This window comes from Macrosteles quadrilineatus, unplaced genomic scaffold (genome assembly GCF_028750875.1).
Source record: "Macrosteles quadrilineatus isolate MER2022 unplaced genomic scaffold, UCM_ALF_1.0 Scaffold_5__1_contigs__length_97177068, whole genome shotgun sequence".
Classification (NCBI taxonomy): Eukaryota; Metazoa; Arthropoda; class Insecta; order Hemiptera; family Cicadellidae; genus Macrosteles; species Macrosteles quadrilineatus.
In genome coordinates, this window is record NW_026542598.1 from 21,055,852 (window position 1) to 21,069,832 (window position 13,981).

The 13,981-nt window shown below is 36.6% G+C and overlaps 1 protein-coding gene across 3 annotated transcripts in view; it reads left to right on the forward strand.

The window, feature by feature from the left end:
- LOC128993793 (melatonin receptor type 1B-like) overlaps positions 1 to 13,171 on the forward strand; it is a 74,442-nt gene extending 61,271 nt beyond the window's left edge. For all 3 annotated transcript variants that reach the window (XM_054417803.1, XM_054417802.1, XM_054417801.1), the window contains 3 exons: positions 4,760 to 5,064; positions 9,404 to 9,528; positions 10,065 to 13,171. In XM_054417803.1, the coding sequence (XP_054273778.1) occupies positions 4,798 to 5,064; positions 9,404 to 9,528; positions 10,065 to 10,566 (894 nt within the window). In that variant the 5' untranslated portion in view covers positions 4,760 to 4,797 and the 3' untranslated portion in view covers positions 10,567 to 13,171. The remainder of the gene's footprint in view (positions 1 to 4,759; positions 5,065 to 9,403; positions 9,529 to 10,064) is intronic.
- The last annotated feature ends 810 nt before the right edge of the window (positions 13,172 to 13,981 follow it).

The following is a 13,981-nucleotide window of genomic DNA, read 5'->3' on the forward strand; positions in this document are numbered from 1 at the left end:
AACTTTCTTTGAACAAAACCAACCAGCAATATTTAGATTTGGAGGCAAGAACTATAAAAACCCTATCAATAATAAATTAATGAATTGTAACATAGTTATGCATGACATCATAGATGAGTTACTTCAATATAATTACCAAAATCAGAATACTTGTGTCAGTTTCTAATAAATTATGTATTGTGTGTAAAACAATTATTTGAAGATAACCCTTGACATTTTAGTTGGATGCGAAGGTTAGATTCGTTGAGCCTTGTTTGGAATTTTGCCTTAATGGGCCTACGTAGGGATAGAAAAGAACCACTAGTTACCAAATAATGTTTCTAAGTAATCACTAGAAAATAATATTTGCAGATATAACGTTACAAAACATTTATTATGAATCATTCATAAGCGGTTATAAATCTAAACTAAAATTTAAAACATTGTAACAAGTTTCAACATTAGTTTAATAATAGTGCAGAAACGAACGGCCCTGTTAGGCTTAAAATGTTTACACAAACAAAAGTTGCGACCCACAAAAGTAAGGAAATTGGAGCAAGACCATAAATCGGGCTTATTTATAACACAATAGCAATAAAGTTGTAGCGTTGGTGGAAATAGCCAAGCTGGCGGAGACGAATTGCAGCCGCCTTGAGGGTAATAGCCTACTGCAGACGGTGATAAACAGGTGGAATGACTACCAAGACAAAACTACTGTAGTATTAATGAAAAACTCAAAAAAATATTCAGTAATACAGAGTGGTCTTAAATTGTTGGACGCGTTTTGAGATTGGATAAATAAATAACCAAGCAACTTAGGAACATGGGAATAGCAAATTTAAAGCAGTTTTATCCAGTAACTGCAAAAAATAATTATAAAAAGTTCAGTAATTAATTATGAAAAGTAATTTTAAAAAGTTCGGAAAATCACCTAAACGTTATTGATAAGTTATGTTTTCTTCTGAGGACCTGTTAGACTATTATGAAACACTTCCCGTTCGTTGAAACTGCCTGTGCCCTGTAGAGCAATTTTATAAAATTTTTACTCGGAGAATTACGGCCATACTCTAAACGGAGCTTTCTTCGAACAATTAGGCCTATTACAGATCTGTTTCCATGAAACCAAAGAACACAATTTGCTTTTTCTTTCACACTAGTCATTTTGATACTAAGGTTAGTTTAATGTTTGATTCGTCAAAAGTCATACTCAGCTGGTCTAGAAAGGTACATTGTTGGACAGCTGACTATGCCACAACACAAGTCATTGAGGAGACAACATAACTTACAATCACTTTTTAGGTGATTTTTTCAGACTTTTTATGACTAATTTTTATAATTACTGACATTTTTATAATTATCTTAGTTACGCTATAAAACCGCTTTAAATTTGCTATTTAATTAAACAATTCCCATGTTTCTAAGTCGTTTGGTTATTTAGTTATTTAATTTATGACCAATGTACTTTATGTTAAAATATTTTATTCATCTGACTGCAGCGAAACATTTTTTTTTTCAATACCTGAGGTGTGGAACTTTGTAATGAGTTGTGAAGTTATAAGGTAAAATGTTTAAAAGGGTCTGCAGTCAAAGACATTAGCTGTAAATCTTTCTCACTTTTAAACCAACTAAGAATAGTTATCAATTATCAATCATTGAGATGGAGACGCCACCTAGGTGCGTATTTTAACCCAAATATTAGTGAAGCATGAGTGTAGAATGGTGTGTGATGACCTGTGTAGCTTTGTTACTGACTAAGATCAGCTGTCCTTATCAATTTATTGTAGTTTACTGTTATTTTGTTTTGTTGGTATTGTCAATTTCAACAAAATGAGTGACACTGGGAAGAATACAATTGCAACATAATAAACATTAAGATTACTTCTGTAGCTGGAAGAATGAAAACTAGCCTGAATGTCCTGACTGCAATTTTACAGTATAGGAATCAGTAAGCTACAGGTTTATGGCTTGGTAGTCGATACCCAGTGATTTCCAGCACTGAAGCACGCTAGATTTCAGGGCGGGGCTTCCGGAGAAAACCTCAGCAGGAAGTGTTGGATGGCACGTCAAAGTGTGAAAATGGATCTTTTAGAAAAACAGCCTTCACAAGATAAAGATTAACTGATAGATTAGTAATCTTTACGGACCAAATTAGGACAATGTCAACAATCTAAGATTTGTAAAATATTTTTTTTCATCAACGAACCATATAATAAATTAATCACTGCAAAATTGTGGATTACTTCCCAATTAGAAAAAAAATAGTTGCACTCAAAAGTCAACTTGAAATGCACATCAAATTAGCATTAAGAACATTACAGATATTTATTTTATTACAATAGCTTCTATTTTCAACATTCATGATCAAGTTTAGAGAGGAAGCCTACTTTAATATTGTAATCGAAAACATCTGTGATACTTAAAATTTACCACTACTAACTGTAATCGACTTCTCAGTTATCATTAGCTTTGAAAAATATACGGGCAAGACTCTCTTGCATGAACGTGATTTTATTGGTTTTTCTCATTCTAAATAAAATATAAATACCATTAATCAAATATCCCCTACAGTTTATAAGCTCTATTAACTCCTATTTTAATGCTTAGTCCTCGACTTTCTGAATGTATCTCTTTTAATGTTAATACGATACAAAATAAAACTAAAGCGATGATTGAAGAGATCGTGGCCATTCAAATGACTAAAAATAAAAAGTATCAGTATATTTAACTACAAGTTATAGGCCTTGAGATTTATGTTTTATGCTATTGTAGAAGTACCGAGCATATTTAAAATGATAACCCTTCATCAACCTCTCTGTCGTAGTTTTGTAGAAGTTTCCAAGTGTACTTATAAGCAGTTTGTTCGAAGTTTTGAGTCGCGCAATTCCAGTAATAGTTCCCAGCTCTCGTTAAGAACTTTCCTTACCAATAGTTTGATATCCGTAATGAGTATTTGTAATTAAATTGGGTTAATCATCATGATAAAGAATTTAATATAACTTTAATGGTTTCTGTAATATACTCGATAGCTCGATTGATGAGTTTTTAGTGCGATTGTAACCTCATAGCTGCACAATAGTCTGCAAGATTACAACTGTGGATTTTTATAATCATAGTAACAGAGGATTATTATTTTGGCATTGTTATGATCCTGTACGATTATTTCACTCTTGGACGAACAATAATTAATTGTTGAAATGCGAAACTGTGGATAGCTGTTGAACATAATTGGCGTGGATAAAATACATCTAAACGCCACAACATGTTTTCTCTTACTCTAAGTAAGGTGCTTTTGTAATAATTGAACAGTCGAATTAAATATTTTAAACAATTTAAACACAAAGATCAGACTCAATTTTTACACGAACTATAGATGTATTACGCTAAAAGTACACTGGAGCCGAGATTGTTTTGTTATATTCTTACTGTTAATAGCCTGTTAATCGTATAAAATATGGCTGGCTAGTTAATGTTTAAGCTTGCAGCTGCTATAATTCTTTCGTTTGTATAGTTTTTAACCTATATGACCAATGTTGAGATGTTTAAAATTGCAAGCTAATCGAAAAGGTAGTCCGCGTTGCATATCGTATACCTTATTCATTATTCCAGGTAATACGAACCAGTTCTATCACAAGTTAGCTAGTATGCCACATACATTACATACTATTACATAGCATTAGCTGTTTGGGCTATCAATTTACAGCTGTGTCAAAGGAATATGTCGGCCTTAGTCACGAACAAGACTACAACATCGCACTACTCATCTTACACTCATCCGTTACTCATATTTGGGTTACAATACCTACATAGTGGCGTCCCCATCTTAAACAATTGATATAATTGATTGATATACTCAATACGATGCTCGTTACTTCAGTTTGAACACTACTCCAAGCTGACGTGTTCTCTCCAAACATATTTTAGCTACAATGTTGGAACAGTCGCCTCACCTATGTATTGACAGGCCGGATGGTGTCCTATTGTAAGCGTTTGGCCTCCATCCATACAGAGTTATTAATATGTTTCCATAGGAAATATTGCTGTTTCAGCCGCCCACCTGATCAGAAATAGCCGCGTTGTTTGCCCTCAGTGAAGCTTCGCTATACACACCTTTGACTCATGGATGTACTACTGTGAAGTAGGCTATATTCGTGTTGAAGTTCTAATTAAACTTCCCCTAACTATGCCAGTGAAACTAAAAAATGCTATAAGCTTCACAGGTATTTCAACCAGCAGTCAATTTGGAATGGTTTCATAGGGCTTTTTGTTAAACATGTTAGTTTGGTGACCACCAGGCAAGACCAAGAGGTAAGGCCAGGAGAAGACACAACAGATAATCCCTTAATTGTTTAAGTCGAGTTTTATCTTGGTAAAGTCTGGTGTTCAACTTTACTCATGTTGAGCTCGCCTATTGGGCCCAGAGCTTGAAGGGAGGGTATAGTTTAAACATCGGTGGATGTTGAAGCTATAACTGGTTTTAAAATAAAATTATTCAGTTTAATTGAACCTCCAACAAACTCTTCTGAAGGAGGTAACATTTTTCTGTTTATGAACAAACAGTAATGCGAACTGAAATAACCTTATTGTAAACTAAAGCACATTTGATACATCCTATTTCATACTTGGCTACTACACAGATCAACCGTCTACTACACAGATAATCTCACACCATTCTACTCACTCTGCATTCATATTTGGGATAAAATACGACCACAATACATCAATTAATGTTCTATAAATATGTATCCGTATTTTATCTAATGAGGCATATTTTTGACCTCAGGCAACACATTCCTGATCAACGTCGCCCTGGCAGATCTGATGGTGGTGGGAGTCGTGATGCCTGCTTCAGCCATTGTGATCCTAGCAGGCATCAAGGACTCCCCGCTGGAAACCGTCTGCAGTATCCAGTGGCTTCTGTCCATCGTCTGCTGGCTTGTCACCATCCTCTCGTTGCTCGCCACGGCGGCAGAGAACTACGCTCGTCTGTGTCTGTCACCTCATTGCTACTCCCTGCTCACCAATGAGTTCATCACCCTCATCATGTTTGGCATCTGGGTAGTCAGCTCCGTCTTGGTAGCCCTTCAGGTAGTGTAGAGTTTAATAGGTAATATAAGAAGTACTTAAAAATACTCTCCTTTTGCGCAGAATTATCTCAGTGAATTTGTGCAAAGATTAAAGTTTAAATGCCGAAAAATCACCGAGTCGTTCTTTCAGACGTTTATATCCCGCATGAAGCTAAGAAACACAAGGACGAAGGATACGGGAAGATATTGTTTGCTGAGTTCCTGAATTGTACTTTTATGTAAACTAAAAATATGAATTGCCGAAAAATGTCAGAAACATTCTTCCATGACGTTTAAATGTCATGATGCGATGAAACACGAGGATAAGGTACATGGAATGACATTCTTTGTTAGCTCCCGCAGAATAGCCCATCCATTTGACTATTAATCATTATGAACACCGTAATTAATGTAACTCACACACTCCTTGCGCATAAAGACTATGGCAACAAACGAATTCATGTTGGAAATATCCAGAAACGAGTGCGAATTCAATGTTGGCTGTCGAACATTTCTTTAAAAGTATCTATGTGTTTAAAGATTTGTTACAAGGGGACATAGGTATAATACAGCCTTATTGCTTTCGAAACATAATAATCCAGATTATTGCAGCTAAAACGTAGCATCAAAAAGATCCTCCAACTGGTTTAAATATTGTAATTCATGTATTCATTAGGATTTCCCCTCAACAATCTGTTTTAATAGATGAGTGAACGAAGTGAACTAATCTATGTATCGTGTATAGCGGAGTCGGAGAAAAGTTGTCCGCTTGTCTGTCTGTCTATCTGTGTGTGTGTTCGCACCAAAAACTCAAGAACCGTCGCACTTATAGCGTTCAAATTTTGCACAAATAATTATGACACCAGTGGGAAGACCTCATTAAAATTCTAGACGATTCCGCTCAGTAGTAATTATAAAACCCTTAAAAAACATTTTTGAATTTGTCCCATAAGAATAACATTAGGAGCTACCTTCTTCTTCTTTTTATTTGTTTACGTTTTGCGACCAACAATTTTGTTGTCTACTTAAGACAGAGAGAACGACATTTACTCTAAGCTCTTTCATTCATGGAGTAAACAGTTTGGCGTCTATGAATATATATCATTATAATTTCACAGGTTTCAGAATAATGTTGTTTAAGTTAATTAAATTTCACAACTTTCTGAATAATAAATTGAACTTTACAATATTAATCGGCAGTTATATACCGTTTATGTTCAGTATTAAAATTCACCTTTAAACTAAAAATATATATGTATATTTAGAACAAAGCAGCTTTTTACATTATTCAATTTAATGTTGGCATTGAATATTAAATATTCAAAGATGTTAGTACTGTAATACTAAATTGCTATGCGAAGAGGCGGGGGGGCAACAGGTCCACGACGTAGAGAGTGTTAAAGGAAGCGGAAAGGTGAGCAGTGCGGAGTGTGGAAATACTTTGTCACTGTTAAATTAATATATCTGTAAAACTTAAATGCTATGGAAAGAGAGGGAAACAGGTCTACGATGTAGGAAGTAGTAGTGAAGGAAGTAGTCGAGGCGAACGCTTCGGAGTGTGGAAAGCCTTTGTGACAGTTATAATAATGTATATCTACAATTCTAAAAACCTTTGGGAAGGGAGAGAAACAGGTCCACGACGTAGGAGGTGGTTAAGGAAGTAGTCGAGGCGGCCATTCCGGAGCGTGGGAACCCTTTGTGACAGTTAGAATAATGTATCTGCATTTCTAAAAATGCTATGGGAAGGGAGGGAAATAGGTCCACGACGTAGGAAGTGGTGAAGGAAGTAGTCAAGGTGAGCAGTCCGGAGTGTGGGAACCCGTTGTGACAGTTAGATTAATGGATCTGTAATAAAAACAAATTCTAAAGGAAGGGAGGGAAACAGGTCCACGACGTAGGAAGTGGTGAAGGAAGTAGTCAAGGCGAGCAGTCCGGAGTGTGGGAACCCTTTGTGACAGTTAGATTAATGTATCTGCAATTATAAAATGCTAAAGGAAGGTAGGGAAACATGTCCACGACGTAAGAAGTGGTGAAGGAAGTAGTCAAGGCGAGCAGTCCGGGGGTGGGAAACCGTTGTGACAGTTAGATTAATGGATCTGTAATAAAAAAATGCTAAAGGAAGGGAGGGAAACAGGTCCACGACGTAGGAAGTGGCGAAGGAAGTAGTCAAGGCGAGCAGTCCGGAGTGAGGGAACCCTTTGTGACAGTTAGATTAATGTATCTGCAATAGTAAAAATGCTAAAGGAAGGGAGGGAAACAGGTACACGACGTAGGAAGTGGTGAAGGAAGTAGTCAAGGCGAACAGTCCGGAGGGTGGAAACCCGTTGTGACAGTTCGATTAATGGATCTGTAATAAAAAAATGCTAAAGGAAGGGAGGGAAACAGGTCCACGACGTAGGAAGTGGTGAAGGAAGTAGTCAAGGCGAGCAGTCCGGAGTGTGGGAACTCTTTGTGACAGTTAGATTAATATATCTGCCATAATAAAATGCTAAAGGAAGGGAGGGAAACAGGTCCACGACGTAGGAAGTGGTGAAGGAAGTAGTCAAGGCGAGCAGTCCGGAGTGTGGAAACCCTTTGTGACAGTTAGATTAATGTATGTGGAATAATAAAATGCTAAAGGAAGGGAGGGAAACAGGTCTACGACGTAGGAAGTGGTGAAGGAAGTAGTCAAGGCGAGCAGTCCGGAGTGTGGGAACCCTTTGTGACAGTTAGATTAACGTATCTGCAATAATAAAATGCTAAAGGAAGGGAGGGAAACAGGTCCACGACGTAGGAAGTGGCGAAGGAAGTAGTCAAGGCGAGCAGTCCGGAGTGAGGGAACCCTTTGTGACAGTTAGATTAATGTATCTGCAATAGTAAAAATGCTAAAGGAAGGGAGGGAAACAAGTACACGACGTAGGAAGTGGTGAAGGGAGTATCCAAAAGGCGAGCAGTCCGGAGGGTGGAAACCCGTTGTGACAGTTCGATTAATGGATCTGTAATAAAAAAATGCTAAAGGAAGGGAGGGAAACAGGTCCACGACGTAAGAAGTGGTGAAGGAAGTATTCAAGGCGAGCAGTCCGGAGTGTGGGAACCCGTTGTGACAGTTAGATTAATGGATCTGCAATAAAAAAATGCTAAAGCAAGGGAGGGAAACAGATCCACGACGTAGGAAGTAGTGATGGAAGTACTGTAGTTGAGTGTGGGGACCCTTTGTGACAGTTGAGTTAATGTACCCTGCAATACTAAAATGCCATAGGAAGGGAGGGAAACATGTTTACGACGTAGGAAGTGGTGATTGAAGTAGTTGAGGCGAGCAGTCTGGAGTGTGGGGACCCTTTGTGACAGTTAGGTTAATGTACCTGCAATACTAAAATGCCATAGGAAGGGAGGGAAACATGTTTACGACGTAGGAAGTGTTGGTGGAAGTAGTTGAGGCGAGCAGTCCGGAGTGTGGGGACTCTTTGTGACAGTTAGGTTAATGTACCTGCAATACTAAAATGCCATAGGAAGGGAGGGAAACATGTTTACAACGTATGAAGTGGTGATGGAAGTAGTTGAGGCGAGCAGTCCAGAGTGTGGGGACCCTTTGTGACAGTTAGGTTAATGTACCTGCAATACTAAAATGTCATAGGAAGGGAGGGAAACATATTTACGACGTAGGAAGTGGTGATGGAAGTACTGTAGTTGAGGCCAGCAGTCCGGAGTGTGGGGACCCTTTGTGACAGTTAGGTTAATGTACCTGCAATACTAAAATGCCATAGGAAGGGAGGGAAACATGTTTACGACGTAGGAAGTGGTGGTGGAAGTAGTTGAGGCGAGCAGTCCGGAGTGTGGGAACCCTTCATTAGTTATATAAACATATATTGAATTTTTAATCATTTTTAGATGATATAATTACGATATTGTTTTAAATCATCATTGTAAGCCATACGATATTTTTTAGGAGATTCCTTACACCGAGCTTTGGCAATTAGGTTAAGTTAGATTAGTTCAGTTTGGCTTAGTTTTGTTTATGATAGGCCTCATAACAAATATGGAAATAGGCTTCATTTAATCAAAAGACATGTTGTACATGAACGATGGGTTTACCTCCTATCGATAACTGTTGGAAATCCATTACGTATATTACCAATGACTTTGGTTAATTAATGGATGAGAAGTTAGGATTGTTGTTGACTAAGATTTGGTTGGTTTGCCCATACAAATAACATTGTGTTCACCAGTGACACCGGTAAGTAGGCTAGGTGTGGGTGGACTCTTTCATTACTGCGCTCATGTTCACTCATCCCGTTACGCGCAGAATAAGCGTACTACTAGTATAATCCTCTCTGGATGCTTTTTTGATAAGTTCAAACTCTAAAGTATGGTTGATGTTTCAGTTTTACTACGACTTGCTGCCTGACTACTGCAGTACCATGACGTCCAAAATTCTCCCCTACCAGGCACTGACGGCAGTCATGTGTGTGATACTGCCGGGGTTAATTACTCTCGCGCTGTACTTTAGGTAAGACAACAAGACGAAGGAGGGGAAAATGTGAGAGAACTGAGATGTGGCGAGAACTGATTATCATGACGTATGACAGCTATGTCTGGAAAGACACAACAACTTGTTTAACCAATTCATTACCTACCGGGTGTCTGGAGACTACATACAGAGGAGAGTGACGGCCGATAGTGAACCTGTTGAATACTTTGTCTTCCTCTCAGGTATTGTGCAGATGCCGAAGGAGAGGTTAGGCAAGTAGAAATGTGGCTTGGAGAATATAACTTAAATCTGAGGGAAAACAGAAACAGTACTTTTTAGATGCTATTTAATTCTGTAAAAAATGTCATTTCTCTATCAAACCCTCCAAATATTTCATAGAGACGATTCTTAGTGAGGAGTCCAGTGACAAGGGCAGCTTGACCTAATATTTTTGAAAAAAAATCTGGTAGAGTAATATATATTGCACCCAATTTCTTAAAAACAACTTGGAAAAATACGTACTTTCGTTCCAATTTTCCTTATTTTGTTCTAATACCCTATGACCTCAATTGCAGAATCATCATGCAAGTCCGTCTAGCCCGATCCAACCCGAACTTCAAGCCGCCCATGGCTTTCAACTGGGACTACTCTCTAATGAAGACCAACATGTACAGCTTCTTTTGCTTCTTCGCCTTCTGGCTGCCCTTCGGTATTATCCTCTGCCTCGCGTCGACCAGGAAGATCTCCGCTCTCCTGTTCTACAACCTGGCGTGGCTCGCGCTCAGCAAGTCTTGCGTCAACAACATCCTCTACGCCGCTTGTAACCGCCACTTCAGGAACGCCTACATCAACCTGTTCCACTACTGCTGCTGCAAGACTACAGTCACGTTCTCCAGGAGGTCTCGTCCTGAAGCAGTTAGGCCCACGGGAGACGTCAGAGTCCACATCATCCCTGGGTACAACATGTATTCCTACACCAGCCCCCAGAGAGCTAATAGAGACACAGCCAAGTCCCCTGGTAAGCGAGGGGCGGCCACGAGGACTAGACCTAACGGCAGGGATGTGTACGAGTTGTGATCTTAACATTTAAGTGTGGCTTGAGTAATCGACTGATAAATTAACGTCCCCGTGCGGTGTTTCCTTTATGTGCGATGTTTGTTTAGAAGCATTAATTGCTCTGTCACACTGCCTCGGGAGCTTTGAAATGCGTTTTGCAAAGTTAGGGTTGGTTCTAAATGCCTGGAATGTATTAATTTTTTATGTTTCGTTACCAGCTTATAAGAGAACCTTTTGAATTAAACCTTTTTTGGGGAAAATGATAATTACTTCGATTTATTTCAACAAAACCAATAGTTGGACACAAAATTCTTATTCAAACATTTTATCCACTAGTTACAATAAATAAAATTGGAAATACCCTTTGCCCCTGCAATTAACTGTATTTTTCGTTATATTGCATCAAATATTTAAACTAACAAATGCACTTGAAACTTTTTTAGTTAGCTCACACATCTCACAAAAATGAGATCGTCTTGTTTGGTTACATAAGAAAACATCTGGAACTGACATATTCAACTATTTGGTTCTTGGGAGAGTAAAAAGTATCACATATTACTCCGCCATTACAAAAAGGATTTTAAGTATAAATAACTGGCAAATCTCTACGTTTCAAACCGACTAAATATTGACAAAGGGGGTTTCATCGTAGTCAAATATACATGGTTAGACAATGATAGTCACTCATTTAACGATATCAAAATAGCTTTTAATCTGATCTATTTTAGTAATAAAAATCACCTAACTGTACCACATAATACATCGAGTTAAATATACACATTCATTATAATTCAGCTAATTATTTTTCCCGTAGATTTGAAAGAATTACTCTTACCCTTCAAATCATGTATTGACAACAGTCATTTTTCCTACAGTATAAAGAAAAAGGCGAGTAGTTATAAAATGGGGAATATACAAGTGACGAGCGAGTGTGAAATGAGCGATTCGTGCTTCTTGACTGTGTCAATGTCTACTGTACGCTTAGTCAACACCATATTTATACAGCTGTGGTTCATGTCATGTTTCATGTGATGATTGTTGTATCCGGGACAATATACATGGGCACACTCTACACTAATTGTCTACAACCTAAATGTAAACCATATATGTACGTAGCAATGTAATGAATGTGTACCCAAAAGTCATGTTAATGAACAATATTGGCTGCGGATAGTTCTGGTGATGACGGTAAAAGCTAGTTACCAACGTATGCCTAATATTTAAATACCAAAAAATACAGCACAATTTATTAAATCTTAATCACACTATGATGGTACTCACAACTCAAGATTTGTTGATAACTGTAAGTTATTAGAATGATTATTGTATTACCTAAAAATATTTTACTAATTTATAAAGTTGAGCATAAAGTACAAAATCAACAGCTAATATAGTAACAAAGAGATATTGATATCCTTTGTTAGTTAGGTACCCCATTACTAGGATGATCTTTAGATGCGTTACATTTCACCCTTATGAAGAAGACTCGAATTTCCATTTTAACTCCTTGAAATGTTATTGGGTTCACTAAACCAACCTTTTTGGGGGCAAGTAAGTTGTTTTGTATCGAACACTTCCAATTTTAAAAGTGGCAACTATATTCCCTCCCCCAAGAAATTGTAAGAATTTAACGGTTCCCTGATATATTATATTTTCTCCAACGAAATATGTCTTGTAACTTTGATCTAAAATATTTGTATATCAGGGCAACTCAACAAATTTCAGAGTGATCAAATGGAATCTGAATTGTTTGGTCATTATTTTTATCTGTATGTTGCTAGTACTGTCCCTATTTTTTTGTGATCCTGAGCAAAACAAAATGTTTGCACCACAAAAATTAATCTTTTATACTACAGCTAGCTTAGTAAATAGGTAGCCTATGCCTATAAGAGAACAGGGAAATATTCTACATGATAAACCCATTATAAAAAAAATACCTAGTATGGTAAAAAGAATCGGTGTGTAAAATAACCAATTCAAGGAGAGTGTAATTGTAAACCTAAAACATAAAAATTATCTCTTACAAAGATCTCTTAGATGTAGTAGAGCTCTAAAAAGGTCTTCGATGGATGCAAATTATGTAATTTTTATTTTGTACTATTAATAGTAATAAAATAGTAAACATGCTAAGTAAAAACTATGCTAAAATATTACAAGGGAATTAATTCAGTTGTAATTCCAGATCTAAAACATTAGGCAGTACATTCTTATAAACATTTTAAAAGAAAAATATGCTACAGAGTGAATATATCTTAACGCGTACATATTGTTGGTGTTCAACCTAAAGTGTTATAATACAGAAAAGTGCCTACGTTATTGTGATGTTTGATGTATTCTTTGTAAAGAAAATATAACAACTTAAAATTTCTCTTAGTGAAAGAAAATGTTCAATAACTAAACCAATTTAATCTTCATTAACAGCCAATACTAGTTATATACTAATATTGATTCATAGATATGTCATAGATGTATATTTTGTATCTATTTGTGTAAGTAAACTCACCGTTTTTGTGTCCACATAAAATAGATGTCGTGACAATAAATGTGACAATGTATCAAAAGTACTTCAGTGGAACTTGAACAGCTTAAAGATTGTGTATATAATAGTACGAAAACATATTTTTGTACCTACAATGGATAGCATAGTTTTTCTTAGTGTTTAATGCATTTCATGTTTAACACTTGCAGGGTAAATTTGCATCGATAGTTCCTAGAAAACCATTAAGGTATTGTGTCAATTGTAGTTCAATATCATGCATTTAATTAAACAAAATATTGAATAAATAATAATAAAACCGTTTAGAATAGAGTTTAAAACAAGTGTAAGACAAAATCGTAAACTTTAGATAAACATATTTTACATGGATATTTTTGTAATTGTCATTCGAACACACAATATATAATACCTATATAATTTAGTCTACTTTTTGATGCTCTTGACTAATCACAAATATGGACGTAGACAGAAAACGATGTAGGGATTGGAGATATATCTAAGTTGTATAACGATCTACCAATCCATGAACTGCTTAGGTCTCTTTTGCTGTGTACACTATTTTCCAATCACTTAACATACTATAAAAAATCAAATACAAACTTTTAAAACCTTTTGCATAAAAAAACATGCCACTGAAGTAGTTTTGAGCTATTTAATGATTTATTTAGCCAGTAATGTATTTAGCTAGGATGTTTTATGTTATATTGCATGAAATCATGTTGAAATCTCGTTATTGAGGTTAATGCTCTGTGATAGTCCAGGAGGTGGGACCATTTCAACTATTGCAACGGTGATTTTAGGCTATTAGATTTACTGTCAGTCATGAAAAAAAAAATTATTATGATCAGTATTGTGTTGTGCAATCAATTTAAAATGTGAAAACTACTGTAGTTAGCTAGAAGTTTTCTACGAGTAAAAGTATTTTAATCGTAAAAAAAA